This window comes from Moschus berezovskii, chromosome 8 (genome assembly GCF_049115385.1).
Source record: "Moschus berezovskii isolate FMDL1 chromosome 8, NW_MosBer_1.0, whole genome shotgun sequence".
In the NCBI taxonomy this organism is placed as follows: domain Eukaryota; kingdom Metazoa; phylum Chordata; class Mammalia; order Artiodactyla; family Moschidae; genus Moschus; species Moschus berezovskii.
In genome coordinates, this window is record NC_142467.1 from 59,635,705 (window position 1) to 59,652,193 (window position 16,489).

The window sequence follows — 16,489 nt, forward strand, 5'->3', positions numbered from 1 at the left end:
CCAAAGATGAACTTAAAATATAAAGACAGAATAAAAGCAAAAGGATGAAAATAGATATATTATACAAATCCCAAGCATAAGAATTATGGGTAACTACTACGGGAGTTGGTGATGGACAGGGAGGCCTGGAGTGCTGTGATTCATGGGGTCGCGGAGAGTCGGACACGACTGAGCGACTGAACTGAACTGAACTAATATCAGATTTAAAGTATTACTAGAAACTAAAGGAGATATTTCATAATGATTAGTGTCAATTTATCATGAAGATAAAATAATTTTAATGATGTGCATATCTAACAACAAAGTTTCACAATACATAAGGTTACAAAAATGCTAGAACTGAAATAATAGACAAATCCACAATTAACAATTAAAGAATTAACATTTTTCTCCCAGTAACTGATAGAACATGTAGGAAAATGTGGTAAGAATAAAGAATATTTAAGCATTATGAAAGCATTTGGTTTGATATTTACAAAATACTACACACCACGACTATAGAATGCACATTTCTTTCAAGCATACATATAAAACATATCAAGATAACCCATATGTTAGATAACAACAACAAAACAGCAAAACTCAATTAAATTTAGAGGAATGAAATTGTACAGAGTAAGTTCTCAGACTAAAACAGACCTATTTGGGATATACAAAATAATATCCCCAGATATTTGGAAATTAAGTCATACTTGTAGTTAAGCAATAGATCAGAGAAGAAATCAACAGGGAAATGATAAATTCAAACTTAATGGTAATAAAATCACAATGTATCAAAATTCATGAAAAGGAGCTTAATTAATGCATAGCAAGAAATTTATAGCTTTAATTTTTTTACATTTTAATATGTATTAGGAAAGAGTCAATGATCTGAGCTTTCAGAGAAACTACAAAAAGAATAGAAAATTAAACCCAAAGTAGGTATAAGGAAAGAAAAACATATGAGTAGAAATCAGTGAAACAGAAATAGGAAAATAACAAAGACAAGGTTGGTTTAAAAAAACAATTAATAAAATCATTATACTAACTGCAATACTGATAAAGGCAAAAGGAGAGAAAACATATTTACCAATATCCAAAAATGAAAGAGGGGCACGACTACAGATCCTAAATATATTGAAAATATAATAACAGAATATTATCAATAACTTCATGTATTTCCACCTTAGATAAAATGGACAAATTGTTTAAAAAACACAAGTTACCAATTGACACAGTGGATATAGAAAACTGGAATTGCAGTGTATTTATTTAAGAAGTTGAATTTATAATTCAAAATTTCCCCACAAAGAGAATGCTAGCCACACATGGCTTCTGTGGTAAATTCTGTCAAATACATAAATAAGAAACAATAAATACCTTATAAACCTCTTTCACACAACAGAGGTGGAATAAGAATTGTCAGCTCATTTTATGAGATCAGTATAACCCTGAAACTAAAACTGACAAGAGGATAACGTGAAAAAAATATAGAGAGAGACAAATATCCCTCATGAACACAGATGCAAAAATTCTCAACAGTGCAAATTGAAACCAGCCAATAGATAACATTTTCACACTGCTGCACACCACCTGGAAGAAAAACAGATAAACCATTTGCCTAATGAATCACAGCCATACAGGTGCTCTTCCATTCCCAGTCCGCAGGACTTCAGTTTGTCGGATCTCCTAGGATCTTTGTATTCTTCTACTGTTGCTGCTACTACCTCAAGTTCAGAATGGAGATAGACTTGATTCAGATCTCACCACTCAGATTTCAGCTGTGACCACCATCACTACTGCTGTGATGATATTTGAACTTGCAAGACAGAAACTACCAATGGGACCAGGGCTAGGGGAAGGTAAGCATCTCAGAAGCAAAATTAATGGGTCAACAAAAAACTTAGGAAGTAAAGATAGATACTACTTAATTCAATATTCTAAAAAGTCAAACTTAATGAAATAATTCATGATGAAACAAAGTATCAATATTTTAAATAAAGACAGGATTCAACCCTGCTGCTGCTGCTGCTGCTAAGTCTCTTCAGTCGTGTCCGTCTCTGCGACCCCATAGAGGGCAGCCCACCAGGCTACCACGTCCCTGGGATTCTCCAGGCAAGAACACTGGAGTGGGGTGCCATTTCCTTCTCCAATGCATGAAAGTGAAAAGTGAAAGTGAAGTCGCTCAGTCGTGTCCGACTCTTGGCAACCCCATGGACTGCAGCCTACCAGGCTCCTCCATCATGGGATTTTCTAGGCAATACTACTGAAGTGGCTTGCCATTGTCTTCTCCGGGATTCAACCCTACACGTGAACAATTTGACCTCACCATAATTCCAGCCCTGATACATCTTGATATCAACTTTACTGTTTCCTGAAATCACTGGAGAAAAAATGACCAAGTCTGGTTTACACTTCCCTCCCCAATGGCAATTCTATTACATACATTTAGTCATTAAAGGAAAAAAAAACATCTCTACAGTGTGGAAAAGCTATCAAAAAGCTATGGAAAAGCATTGTTACTCTGGTATATTATCTCTGCATGCAGAGCATCTCTACCATCTGCTGAAGCTACTCCCCCTCACCCCTGCCACACACATACACACACAAAGGCACACATACACAAACATACACAAATATACAAACACTTTGAGTGAAGCTAAGGAATTCTAAAACTTTTTGAGGTAATTCCATCATGTATAATTATATATTTTTATTGATTTTTCATGATTATGCTGATAAACTGGAAGTAACACTCTTTTCAAGGTATTTTAGATCAGTCAAAAAAGATATAAGTAGGAAGCCTTTGGAGAAGCCTTTAAATTCTACACTTTACCAATAAAGTACTTGTAAAGTAAGATAGGAAAAGAGTAGTGGCTACTGACACCTTGAAGCCTGAAAACACATATCTCTGTATATTGAAAAGGTTGTCAGGAATTTTTGATCCTTTCATCAAGCATATTCTACCAAGACATATAGATTGCTGATATGCTTATGAAGATTTTCACATCTCATATGTAGTCAATTTACTAAATAAAATTTTTGGCTGTGCCACTTCCATGCCTGAGAGGGAAACAAATGGTTTGTTTCATAAATAAACAAACCTTAAATCTGGTTTGTTTCATAAATAAACTTCTAGTCATCTTGTGAAGACACCACTGATGCAGGTTTAAAAGTATAGCTGGCATTTATAAGGTCACTTTCTCATTCTGTTTTCCAAAACTCAATTTTTAGGGTTGCTACAAGCCAGGAAAATTCCTTTGGAAGTTCAATTATTTGTGTATGTTTTTATTAGCCAGATTGAGAGATGACTGAATAAAGATATAAAGTCAGGCATGGAAACTCAAGAGTACTGTCTCTTGATAACACCTAAGGGAAGGTAAAAGTACATGTCATATATCTTAAACAGACAACCTAGGACCTAATCAGACAACTGTGTGAATCAACCTTACTCACAAGAAGGAGAGAAGAGATGTCAGCTTGGAATGCGTTTGTCTATAATCAACAGAAAACCTGACTACAATTGTTTAATCACATAAGAGTTTATTTATAAAGTGCAACATAAAGCCTGGGAGGAGGTAGCATAGAGATGTTGTGGTAACTTGACAATGCTGTTAAGAAATTCAGGGGCTTTCCATCTTACCATAATTGGTATGTATAATCTTTGTTCTATGGTATTAATCACATGGTTGCAAGCTGGCTGCTTCAACTCAAAGTTTACTCCTCAATACCAATGCCAATTAAGAAAAAGGAAAACGGGCAAAATCCTAAGGAACATGCCACAGCAGATTATCCCTTTCAAAAATATTTCCCTTAAGCCCAATTCCCAATTACACTTTTATATCATTAGCAATAATGGAGTGATACAACATTCCTATCTGCAAGAGATTATGGGAATATGAATATTTTGGCCTGTAGTTGGGGAAGGCAAAGAAAAATAGGCTTGGAAATATCTCTGTTGATAGCCATTTGTACTCATGTTCTATAGCTACTATTAAATTATGATACAAATTTCTTATCTTACTGTTCTGGAGGTCTGAAGTTAAACTGGGCTAAAGTTAAGGTAGAATTATATTCCTTTCTGGAAGCAAGGGAGAATACATTTTCTTGTCTTTCTAGCTTCTGGAAGCTATCTGCATTCTCTCACTGGTGGCTCCTTTCTATATTCAAATTCAGTAATAGCTGGTTCAGAGTTTTTCACATCATATCACTCTGATACTTTTCTGCTTCCCACTTGCACTTATTAAAGGTTCTTGTGGTTCTAAGCCCACTTGGATAATTTCAGTTCAGTTCAGTTCAGTCGCTCAGTTGTGTCTGACTCTTTGTGACCCCATGAATCACAGCACGCCAGGCCTCCCTGTCCATCACCAACTCGGAGTTCACTCAAACTCATGTAATCTTATTATAAGGTCAGCTGATTATCAACCTTAATTCCATCTGCAATTTAAATTCCCCTTTGCCACATAACAAGATATTCAGAGATTAGGACATAGATACTTTGTGAGGCCATTATTCTCCTTATCATAGTCCACTCTCTGGTCCCCAAAGATTTACAGACATCCCATTTAAGAAATATACGTAAGGTCCTCAAAGATCTCATCTCATTATAGTATTGTCTCGGTGTGTATGCCCAGTACAAATAGTGTACACCTGTGACATCCTTGGCTTTTTTTCCTAATTTTAGCATCTTTTACAATCTGAATAGGCTGAGAATTTCTCAAATCATCAAATTCTGGTTCCTTTTTGCTTAACAGTTCTTCCCCTCAATCGATTTTATCCTTCTCACAGTTTATTATAAGCAACAAGAAGAAACCAGGCTGCACTTTCAACCTATGCCTGGAAATCTCAGGTAAATATCCAAGTTCATTGCTTACAAGTCCTTTTTCTCTAACATTTCCACTGCACGACACAATTCACCAGTTTTCATCCACTATGTAGCAAGGATTCCCTTTCCTCCAGTTTCCAATAACATTTTCCTCATTTCTTTCTGAGTCCTCATCATTAATGGCTTTAACATCCATATTACTACCAAGTCTCCTAAGGTTTTGATTTAGGTATTCTAAAGTGAAGTGAAAGTGAAGTCGCTCAGTCATGTCTGACTCTTTGCGACCCCGTGGACTCTAGCCCACCAGGCTCCTCCATCCATGGGATTCTCCAGGCAAGAATACTGGAGTGGGTTGCCATTTCCTTCTCCAGGGGATCTTCCCGACCCAGGGATCGAACCCAGGTCTCCCGCATTGTGGGCAGATGCTTTAACCTCTGAGCCACCAGGGAAGCCCTTAGGTATTCTACATGGCAGTATATGTTTTCTCAACCATACTTCCTCAACTTACTTCCTTCTGAATCTTTGCTAGCAGAGTTATTAACATTTGTATTTCAGCTAACAGTCTACCCAAAGCAATCTAAGACTTTTCCATCATGCTCTTCACAATTCTTCCAGCCTGTGCTTGTTACTCAATTCCAAACCAGTTTCCATGTTTTTAGTTATTTGTTACAGCAGCACTCCACTTCCAGGAACCAAAATCTGTACCAGTCAGGGTTCACTCAGAGAAACAAACAGCAGGAGATACATGTTAAGAGATTTATTGCAAGGAAGTGACTTATTTGATTGGATGAGCTGGCTAAGCAAATCCAAAATCTGTAGAGGAGGCACTTAGAAAGGAAAGGCTGGAAATCTGGAGCATCAACGGAAGCTGCTGCCCACAGTAGGAATTTCTTCATCTCAAGGAAGACTCAAAGCTGCTTTTAAGGCCTTTCAACTGATTAAATCAGGCCCATCCAAATCATCTAGGATATTTTCCATATTTTAAGACTGATTACCAACCTTAATACCTCTGAACTTTAATTTCCTATTGCAATACAACACAGCATATTTACGGGTTCCAGGGATTAGGATGTGGATGTTTTTAGGGGGCCATTACTCTCCCAACCACACCAGGTTCCTGGAGATAGAGGAGTCCTGACAACAGAGTTGATTATTTCTTCAAATCATTCAACTCCCTCACCAACATATCTTTACTAAGTTTTCTTTGCTTGCTGCTGCTGCTGTTAAGTCACTTCAGTCGTGTCCAACTCTGTGTGACCCCATAGACGGCAGCCCACCAGGCTTCCCCGTCCCTGGGATTCTCCAGGCCAGAACACTGGAGTGGGTTGCCATTTCCTTTTCCAATGCATGAAAGTGAAAAGTGAAAGTGAAGTCGCTCAGTCGTGTCCGACTCCCAGCGACCCCATGGACCGCAGCCCACCAGGCTCCTCTGTCCATAGGATTTTCTAGGCAAGAGTACTGGAGTGGGTTGCCAGTGCCTTCTCCGTTTCTTTGCTTAAGTAATGTTAATTCTACAATGTATTTCCTTTCAAATTACCTATTAACCAGAAAAATGTCATCATCCAAAGGCAAACAGATACTGGAATGCTGTGTCATCAATAGCTCCTCTGGGCTTCCCTGGTGGCTCAGAGGTTAAAGCGTCTGCCTGGAATGCGGGAGACCCGGGTTCGAGCCTTGGGTGGGGAAGATCCCATGGAGAAGGAAATGGCAACCCACTCCAGTACTCTTGCCTGGAGAATCCCATGGTGGGAGGAGCCTGGGAGGCTACAGTCCATGGGGTCACAAAGAGTCGGACATGACTGAGCGACTTCACTTTCACTTTCTTTCAGGGGCAGAAATGAGAGCTCACTTGAGAATTTGTAACAGCAAGGGACAGCTGTAAGCAATGTATTGCTTGGCCATGCGTATTGACATTAAGAGTATATGGTGTATGTATGTGTGCTCAGTTGTGTCTGATTCTTTATAATCCTGTGGTCTGTAGCTTCCAGGCTCCTCCTCATGGAATTTTCCAGGCAAGAATACTGGGGTGGGTTGCCATTTCCTCCTCCAGGGGGTCTTCCTGACCCAGGGATTGAACATGCATCTCCTGCACTGCCTACATTGCAGGCAGATTCACAAGAACTCCTAATTGAAAAGGACACATGTATTCAAGGTACACATGTGTACCCCAGTGTTCAAAGCAGCACTAATTACAATAGCCAGGACATATGAGCAACCTAGATGTCCATCAACAGATGAATGGATAAAGAACATGTGGTACATATATACAATGGAATATTACTCAACTACAAAAAGGAACACATCTGAGTCAGTCTAATAAGGTGGATAAACCTAGAGATTATTATATACAGTGAAGTAATTCAGAAAAACAAATAACATATATTAACACACATAAATAGAATCTGGAAAGATGGTATTGATGAACTTATTGGCAGGACAGCAAAGGAGATGCAGACATAAATAATAGACTTTCGGACATGGTGGGGGAAGAAGAGGGTGGCATGATTTGAGAGAGTAGCATTGAAACATATATATTACCATATGTAAAATAGATAGTCAGTAGGAATTTGCTGTATGATGGCAGGAACCCAAATCCAGTGATCTGTGACAACCTAGGGGGTGGGAAGTTCATGATGGAGGGTACATATGTATACTTATTGGTAAGGCATGTTGATGTATGGCAGAAATCAACACAATATTATAATTATCCTCTAATTAAAAATAATTTTTTTTTAGAAAAGAGAACTCATTAGTCATTGTGGGTATCATTAAACTCTTAACAGGATCATAACTTCGGTTAGAGATAAGGAAGACTTATTACAAGTCTTCAAGATTAAATTAGAACAGAAAGAATAGATGAAAAAGATATACTTTCATGAGATAACATGTATTTTAAAGTGAAAGTCCAATGATTACAAGAGTGATTTTGAAATAAATAGGAAATTATACATGTTGCTATCTACTGATAAAACAAAAATCCAAACAGAGCTTGGAAAAAATTGGACGTAAGTAACAGAAGAACCTGGCAGGTATAGTCCATAGGGTTGCGAAGAGTGGGACATGACTGAAGTGACTTAGTACAGCACAGCACACAAATATAAACTGATTCCATTCCAAACTGAAGAGGTGTTATAGAAAAGCCATAGTTGTGTAAATAACAAAAACTTAAAAAGCTTCCAGTAATAAAAAAATGAAATATGATAAAATGAGTCAAACATTTTACATAATGTTATATGAAGTGAGAAAAGAATTTTTAAAAGTTAGGATTACTTTTATTCTGAGAGGCTTTCATATTATCATTTAGAAATAAATACTAAAAATTGAACCAGTAGTACGAACTTTCCTGATTAAAATTTTACTAACAATAATTGGAAAACTATAGGGCAAACAGGCCAACAAAACGAAGATTAGCATTACTATGAAAAACTTTGAAAAGAAGAAAGACAAGTAGAATTATTACTACCAGGTTAAAAAAGGGAAAGGTGGAGGAGATAAAACTAATGTACGCAGTTGGAGAAGTTTCAGATGACTAAACGATTCTGGAAGGTTGGACTTCCTTCTGATTTCCTTTCAAAGTTTGATTCCAGAATACTGGGTAAGACAGGCTTCAAGAATTTGAACTCATTCGTCCCAGTTCCTCCCGTCAGACACACCTCGTACTGGTAGCTCTGGGACAGGGTCCCCGTGCCGCTGACGTCCAGCAGGTGGCCCGGGAAGTGGCCCTCGGGCACCGGGCAGCGACCCGCCGAGGCCGCCCCGGCCCTCCTGCACAGCCGCACCGCCACGAACACGAGCACCGAGAAGAGGAAGAGCGACGACACCGACGCCAAGGCCACCACCAGGTAGACGGTGAGCGGGTCGGCCGGCGCCGCGGCCGCCGCTTCCGCTTCCGGGGGCGGCAGGTAGGGCTGCGAGAAGCCGTCCACCAGCAGCACGTGCAGCGTGACGCTGGCCGACAGCGGCGGCTCGCCGTTGTCCCTGACCAGCACCACCAGCCGCTGCTTGGGCGCGTCGCGCTCGCTCAGCAGCCGCGCCGTGCGCACCTCGCCGTTGTGCGCCCACACGCCGAACAGCCCGGGCTCCGTGGCCTTGAGCAGCTGGAACGACAGCCAGGCGTTCTGGCCCGCGTCGCCGTCCACCGCCACCACCTTGGTGACCAGGTAGCCCGGCTCGGCCGCCCTGGGCACCAGCTCGGTGCAGGGCGCCGAGGCGTTCTGCAGCGGGTAGAGCACGAAGGGCGCGTTGTCGTTGGCGTCCGCCACGAGCACGCGCACCAGCGCCTGGCTGCTGAGCGCGGGCGAGCCGCGGTCGGCGGCGCCCACGCGGAACTCGAAGGCCCGCAGCGCCTCGTAGTCCAGGGACGCGAGGGCGAAGAGGTGGCCGTTGTCGGGGTTGATGGACACGAGGGAGGCGAGGGGCACGAGCGGGTCGGGCGGCGGCAGCAGCGAGTAGGTGACCTGGGCGTTGGCGCCCGCGTCTGGGTCTGTGGCGCTGACGCTGCCGATGTGCAGGGCGGGGCTGTTGTTCTCGCTGACCCGCAGGGTGTAGGAGGTCTGGGTGAAGGCGGGGGCGTTGTCGTTGACGTCGGACACCAGCACGGTTATGTTGTGCTCCGTTTTCAGCCTCGGTGTCCCCAAGTCGGTGACAGTAATGGTGACATTATACTCAGCTTTGCTTTCTCTGTCTAGCGCCCCATTTGTTACCAGCGTGTAGAAATTATCTTCAGATGGTTTCAGAATAAAGGGGAGATCATCCTGGATGGAGCAAGTCATCTTTCCGTTGTCCCCTGAGTCTCGGTCTCGAATCCTAAACAGGGCCACTTCTGTCTCGGGGGAGTTTTCAGGAATGGGACTGGTAAGTGATGAAATAGTTAGTTCCGGGGCATTATCGTTAACATCCACCACCTCAATGGAGACAGAGCATTTTCCAGAAAGTCCCCCGCCATCAAATGCATCTATATCCAGATCATATGAGGATACTGTCTCAAAATCAAGTTTTTTAATTAGTCGAACTTCTCCCGAAAGGCTGTTTAGCTCAAAAGTTGGGCTCATCTCCTGAGAACTATAAAAAAAGGAATATGATACCTCTCCATTTGTCCCAGTGTCTAAATCTCTAGCAGAAACTTTGACAACTAGAGCGCCTACGGGGCTGTTCTCCGGGACCTGCACCTGGTAGTGGGCCTGCGCAAACTCAGGGGCGTTGTCATTGATATCCAAGACCAAGATTCTGATCTGGGTGGTACCAGATCGAGGCGGAGCGCCGCCATCCAGCGCTGTGAGGGTTAATCTGAGCAAGGCCTGCTTCTCCCGATCAAGCTCTCTGTCCAGCACCAGCTCTGGGTATTTCCTACCATCCCCCCGATTGCGGGTGGAAACATGGAAATAAGAATTGGGACTGATACTGTAGTTTTGGATGTTGTTGTTGCCCACGTCCAAATCCTGAGCTTTCTTTAGAGGAAACACTGTCCCAGGAGGGCTGTTCTCTGGGATTTTCAAAGTCATTTCTCTTTCAGGAAACTCAGGAGCATGATCGTTTATGTCTCTCACCAGTAGCTCAGCTCGAAATACTCCCAATGGTTTTTTCAGTAACACTTGAAAATGCATTACACATGGATCTGTAGGGCCGCACATCTCCTCCCGGTCCAGCTTCTCATTTAATGTCAACTTCCCAGTCTGCAGATCGAGCTGCAACCGGGGTTCGTTATCCTCAGAGACCACTCTAGCTTCCCGCGCAGCTAGCTCCCCCACTCTGAGCCCCAAGTCCTTGACAAGGTTGGCCACAAACGTGCCGCTCTCTATTTCTTCCATCACGGAATAGCGACGGGATTCCCAGCCTGCAAAAGTCACTCCCAGCAAAAGAAAGAAAATCAGGACTTGCCTTTGTTGATGAAAACGCTCCCCTCCAGCCTCCATCTTTACTTCCACAAATGCCCTTCCAGGATCAAGGGTCAGCTCTATTTTAGGGAGCGATGAGACTGAGAATGTGATGGTTCTCCCAGTTAGTAACCTGTCCGGAAATGTCGGTGAGTAGCATTTTCTGGAGACTTGTGGGCTTTGCTTACATTTCAGTCTTTTCGCTTCCGCTGGAGATCTGATGTAAAATTGGTAGCATTTCTTGGGCATATTTTTTCGACGCCTTAGCCTGCAGCGCCACCATGCGTTGTCTTCGAAAATAATTGCTACAATTGTGTTCCCTCTATATAATAATCTAAAACGCTATTAGAAGCTTGAAAATGTTTTGGGGAAGATTATATAATCAGAAAACCAGGCAATCATAATTACTCATACGTCACTCAAGGAAGTATGATTGATATCTATGTACTAGGTTCTGAAATACATCAATAAACAATCCAGACATTGTCCCTACCTTCTAGAATCTGCTGTTTAGGTGAGGTGCTTTGAGAACTTAGAAGTGAAAGGACACTTAATGATGATCAGTCATCTTCATCTTGTAAAAATAACAATACAAGCCCATGTGATTTATTAAAAGTCTCTCCGCGAAACAGAAGGAATTCCTCTACATGTGCTTTTAAATTCTATGTACCCTATGTGCCAGAATTGTGGTTTCCATTGTTTGAATCACATAAAGGAAAAAGCTACCATTTAAGTCCAGTTTATAATATCTATTATACATAAGGTCAGAGAATTAGGATTTTATGAAACTTTCAAACTATGCAAAAATGCATATGAGGGCACTTCCCATCTCTTTTACCCTTCTCTTTTTCCCTAGCATTGGTCATTGTCTTATAAAGCATGTATGTACATATTTACATATTTATTTTTTGTGTCATCATTGAGTTTGAGAATTTTGTTTTGTTCACCTTTACACCCACTAACATCAAGAACAGTTCCTAGCAGAGCATTCCTGTAGATGATCAACAAGTATTTGTTGACTAGATCAATGAATAAGTCACAATTAATTTTAAAATTCTGGTGGATGGATTCTCCTCCTAATATAGAAGCCTCCAGTTTTGCTGACATCCTACTTCATTATATGAGCTGGATAAACAAGGCAGCATGTTCTCAAATGGCTTTTTTTTCTATGCTCTTAAAAATTGTACTTTGAAATAATTCAGAATGGCATAAAATGTTTTTTCATTAAATGGCAAAATGCCCTGGTTCCTATAAGCAAAGGAATACATTATAATAAAGAAAGAACATAATAACAAAGCTCTAGTAAATCTACAAGTAAGTTGTACATCTTTTAAGAACACATTTTACATTGTCAGTGTTTTTGAATATCATTAATGTCGCAAAGAGTCGGACATGACTGAGCGACTGAACTGAACTGAACTGAATGTCATAATGGGCCTCTTCCCAGATGGCACTAGTGGTAAAGAACCTGCTTGTCAATGCAGGAGAAGGAAGAGATGCAGGTTTGATCCCTGGATTGGGAAGATCCCTTGGAGAAGGGCATGGCAACCCACTCTAGTATTCTTGCCTGGAGAATCCCATGGACAGAGGAACCTGGCGGGCTACAGTCCATAAGGTCGCAGAAAATTCTACTGTGGGACCTATTATTCTACTAGGTAAAAAAGAGTTTTTCTAGGAATTTCTAACTTCTGTTAAACACTCCAAAGACCATTCAGTTTGGAAATATCCATAAATTCTTTATAGATCCTCAGAGGCTACTAATATTCCACAATCTTTGATCCTAAATAGTACATTAATATGAAAACCACTGTTTTTTAACATCTCAAACCAATAGTAAGGTCCAATCCATGCAAGACTACCTAAAAGTGCTTTTGACAAGGGGAAAAAACAATTTGGCTATCTTATTTAGAGGGAAATTTATTAAAACATCGCATATTTGTTTCCAAAAACTCAATAGAGAAATCTTACTCGAAAGAGATCAGAAAATCCACAACAAGGTTATTCTTTAGGCATCTCCTTTCTTCTATCTAAGTAGATTGAATTTTCGGTGCTTTTTTCATGTATTTAGCCATCATGATATAATTTTCTTGTTAAGTATCTAATGGGCTATTTTATACTAGTTTATAAAGCCATTTACTAAAGCAGAGAAAATGAGATTGGACAAGCTCGTATCAGCAATGTCTACCACCCTGTCTGATTATCTGAAATCACAGAAGGAGATAAGTCATATAAAATAAACATGGCTGCAACAATATACTATCATTGAAGAGAGTAGTTTTCTGAAAAAGGTAGGGTGGGATAGATAGACACTACAAAAGGGACCTATTATTTAAATATTTTGAAATAATCTAATATTTCAGTAATATTCATATAATGTACAGAAGGTTGATGTAAAGAGAGCAAAAGTCTAAGTATAGGAGAAATTGTAGTCTTTTCCATTTAGTACAATTGTGAAACAAAAACATGCATTTTGCAGACATTTCTCCATTTAAAAATTTAAGACAGGTAAGCATAATATGATTCAATAGACGATACTCTACTAATTCATTATATTTTATGATACCCATCTCCTAAGTAACAACAGTATCAAGAAATTAGGAAGCGGTTTCTGAACAACAAACAGAATGCGTCTGGGGTCTTCCAGTCAATAGTGTTTGATGACAAAAAGTTGAAAAATTGAACAAAAATGTTTGTGCCTTTGCAGTAATGAAGTTGAAAGAGATTTCCATCAAAATAGAATAAAGAGCGTATATATGATTATATACTCAAGAAAAATTGCTAACCTTAACTAGGAAAATGAAATCAGCAAAAAAATTCTATATGAATCTAAAAGCGAATGGAAACAGTATATTTTGAAAAAACTTCCAACTCCAATAAACTAATAAATTCCTAATTGAATCCAAAACCATTTAGAAAGTCTGAGTTTTCTTCTACATTAATCACGGACCCCCGATGATTGGAGGCAACAGACTTCAGAACCTTGAACTCTCTGGTCCCAGTTCCTCCCGTCAGACACACCTCGTACTGGTAGCTCTGGGACAGGGTCCCCGTGCCGCTGACGTCCAGCAGGTGGCCCGGGAAGTGGCCCTCGGGCACCGGGCAGCGACCCGCCGAGGCCGCCCCGGCCCTCCTGCACAGCCGCACCGCCACGAACACGAGCACCGAGAAGAGGAAGAGCGACGACACCGACGCCAAGGCCACCACCAGGTAGACGGTGAGCGGGTCGGCCGGCGCCGCGGCCGCCGCTTCCGCTTCCGGGGGCGGCAGGTAGGGCTGCGAGAAGCCGTCCACCAGCAGCACGTGCAGCGTGACGCTGGCCGACAGCGGCGGCTCGCCGTTGTCCCTGACCAGCACCACCAGCCGCTGCTTGGGCGCGTCGCGCTCGCTCAGCAGCCGCGCCGTGCGCACCTCGCCGTTGTGCGCCCACACGCCGAACAGCCCGGGCTCCGTGGCCTTGAGCAGCTGGAACGACAGCCAGGCGTTCTGGCCCGCGTCGCCGTCCACCGCCACCACCTTGGTGACCAGGTAGCCCGGCTCGGCCGCCCTGGGCACCAGCTCGGTGCAGGGCGCCGAGGCGTTCTGCAGCGGGTAGAGCACGAAGGGCGCGTTGTCGTTGGCGTCCGCCACGAGCACGCGCACCAGCGCCTGGCTGCTGAGCGCGGGCGAGCCGCGGTCGGCGGCGCCCACGCGGAACTCGAAGGCCCGCAGCGCCTCGTAGTCCAGGGACGCGAGGGCGAAGAGGTGGCCGTTGTCGGGGTTGATGGACACGAGGGAGGCGAGGGGCACGAGCGGGTCGGGCGGCGGCAGCAGCGAGTAGGTGACCTGGGCGTTGGCGCCCGCGTCTGGGTCTGTGGCGCTGACGCTGCCGATGTGCAGGGCGGGGCTGTTGTTCTCGCGGACCCACAGGGTGTAGGAGGTCTGGGTGAAGGCGGGGGCGTTGTCGTTGACGTCGGACACGAGCACGGTTATGTTGTGCTCGGTTTTCAGTCTGGGGGTTCCCATGTCAGTGACCGTGATGGTTATGATATACTCGGCTTTGCTCTCTCTGTCCAGTGGGCTCTCTGTTTCCAAGGTGTAGAAATTTTTGAAATTAGGCTTCAAGAGAAACGGAAGGTTGTCCTGAATTGAGCAAACCATCCTCCCGTTGTCTCCAGAGTCTTGGTCTCGGAGGCTGAAAACCGCGACCACCATTTCAGGCGATGAATTTTCTGGTATGGGGCTGGTAAGAGATGTTACGACTACTTCTGGCGGGTTGTCATTCACATCTACAACACTAACTAAAATTACTGATTTTCCTGAAAGGCTCCCACCGTCAATGGCCTGAATATTTATTGTGTAAGACTGAACTAATTCGAAATCCAGAAACGCTTTTAAACGGACTTCACCAGAAATTGGATGGATTTCAAATGTGTTCTGTATGTCTCTGGAAACGTGGGAAAATGAGTAAGATAGTTCTCCATTTATTCCTGCATCTAAATCTGTAGCAGATACCTTGACGACCAAGAAGTCCAGAGGGCTGTTTTCTGGTATCGGAACCTCATAGACCGACCTCTCAAACTGTGGGGCATTGTCATTGATATCTAAGACCAACACACGCACCAGTGCAGTTCCAGACCTTGGCGGAGACCCGCCATCCAGGGCTGTTAGCGTTAATCTAAGCTCAGGCTCCTTTTCTCGATCCAGAGGTTGGTCCAGTAAGAGCTCTGGGTATTTTCTACCCTCCCCACTGTCTTGCAGTTTAAGGTGGAAATGAGGATTGGGATCTAACGTGTAGTTTTGGACACCGTTCTTTCCTACATCCAAGTCCTGAGCGCTATCCATTTGGACCGAGGTTCCTGAAGCAGTGCTTTCTGAGATTTTCAGAAGTATATGTTTGTCTGTGAACGTGGGAGTGTGATCATTTATGTCGTCAACCCAAAGCTCAGCCCGAAAAAATTGCAAAGGATTTTCAAGTAATACCTGGAAATGCAATATACATGGCTCGGTAAGATCGCAAAGTGCCTCCCGGTCCGGTTGCTCATTTAAGAACAAGTTGCCAGTCTGCAGATCCAACCGCAAGTGTGGTTTATAATCGTCAAAGATGACTCTGGCCCCCCGTGCAGTCAGGTCTTCCAAACCCAAGCCTATGTCTTTCACCACGTTGCCTATAAAGGAGCCTATTTCCGTTTCCTCTGCTACAGAATAGCGCCAGGTCTCTGAACACACCAAAGACCCTCCCAGGAAAACAAAGAAAAGCAGCACTTGCCTTATCTGCTGAGGGTTTCCTTTTCCTAGCTCCATGGCTCCCTAGTCAAATGCCTTTCTGCGGAAATATTTCAATACAATCTCAAACAGCTTCTCTCATCTATCAGCATGAACCTGTGGGAGCCTGTAGACTTGCAGTTCGGTGGCAAAGGAGTTTTTGGCTCCCTAGCTTTCTCTTGAAAGCCTCTTTTAATTACCACTGGTTCTCCGGCACTCCCAGTTCCAAAGGTTCCCCGAAAGCAGAGCGTCTGATGGTACAAATATTTCCCAATGTTATCCTGCAGCGCCACCATGCGACTCTGCAGATTCTCAGGTTTTAAATATAGTTAAGTAAGTTTGAGACAAAATATTAATTTATCCTGTTTGTTGATGATACAAAAGGTATTTTCTCCTATATTTCTTTTCTGAGTTTTTTTCTTTGTGGTATGTGATGCTGTCACTTTTACATCTTTAAGACAATAGACTACAATCTCTAGAGCTGTGGTGGATATAAAAAGCATATTTAAGATATCATCCCAAGCTCAGATAAGTTATGCTCCCTCTGAAGACAATATATAAAACAACTAAA

The 16,489-nt window shown here is 42.7% G+C and overlaps 2 protein-coding genes across 2 annotated transcripts; both read right to left on the reverse strand.

The window, feature by feature from the left end:
• Positions 1-231: 231 nt before the first annotated feature.
• Positions 232-11,022, reverse strand: PCDHB15 (protocadherin beta 15). The gene has a single exon (XM_055430253.2). The coding sequence runs from the start codon at positions 10,924-10,926 to the stop codon at positions 8,326-8,328; it is 2,601 nt and encodes an 866-aa protein (XP_055286228.2). The 5' UTR covers positions 10,927-11,022; the 3' UTR covers positions 232-8,325.
• Positions 11,023-11,355: 333 nt separating this feature from the next.
• On the reverse strand, positions 11,356-16,220 carry LOC129558815 (protocadherin beta-18-like). Its single transcript, XM_055430254.2, has one exon. It carries the CDS (start codon positions 15,955-15,957, stop codon positions 13,567-13,569), a length of 2,391 nt encoding a protein of 796 aa, XP_055286229.2. The 5' UTR covers positions 15,958-16,220; the 3' UTR covers positions 11,356-13,566.
• Between the last annotated feature and the right edge of the window lie 269 nt (positions 16,221-16,489).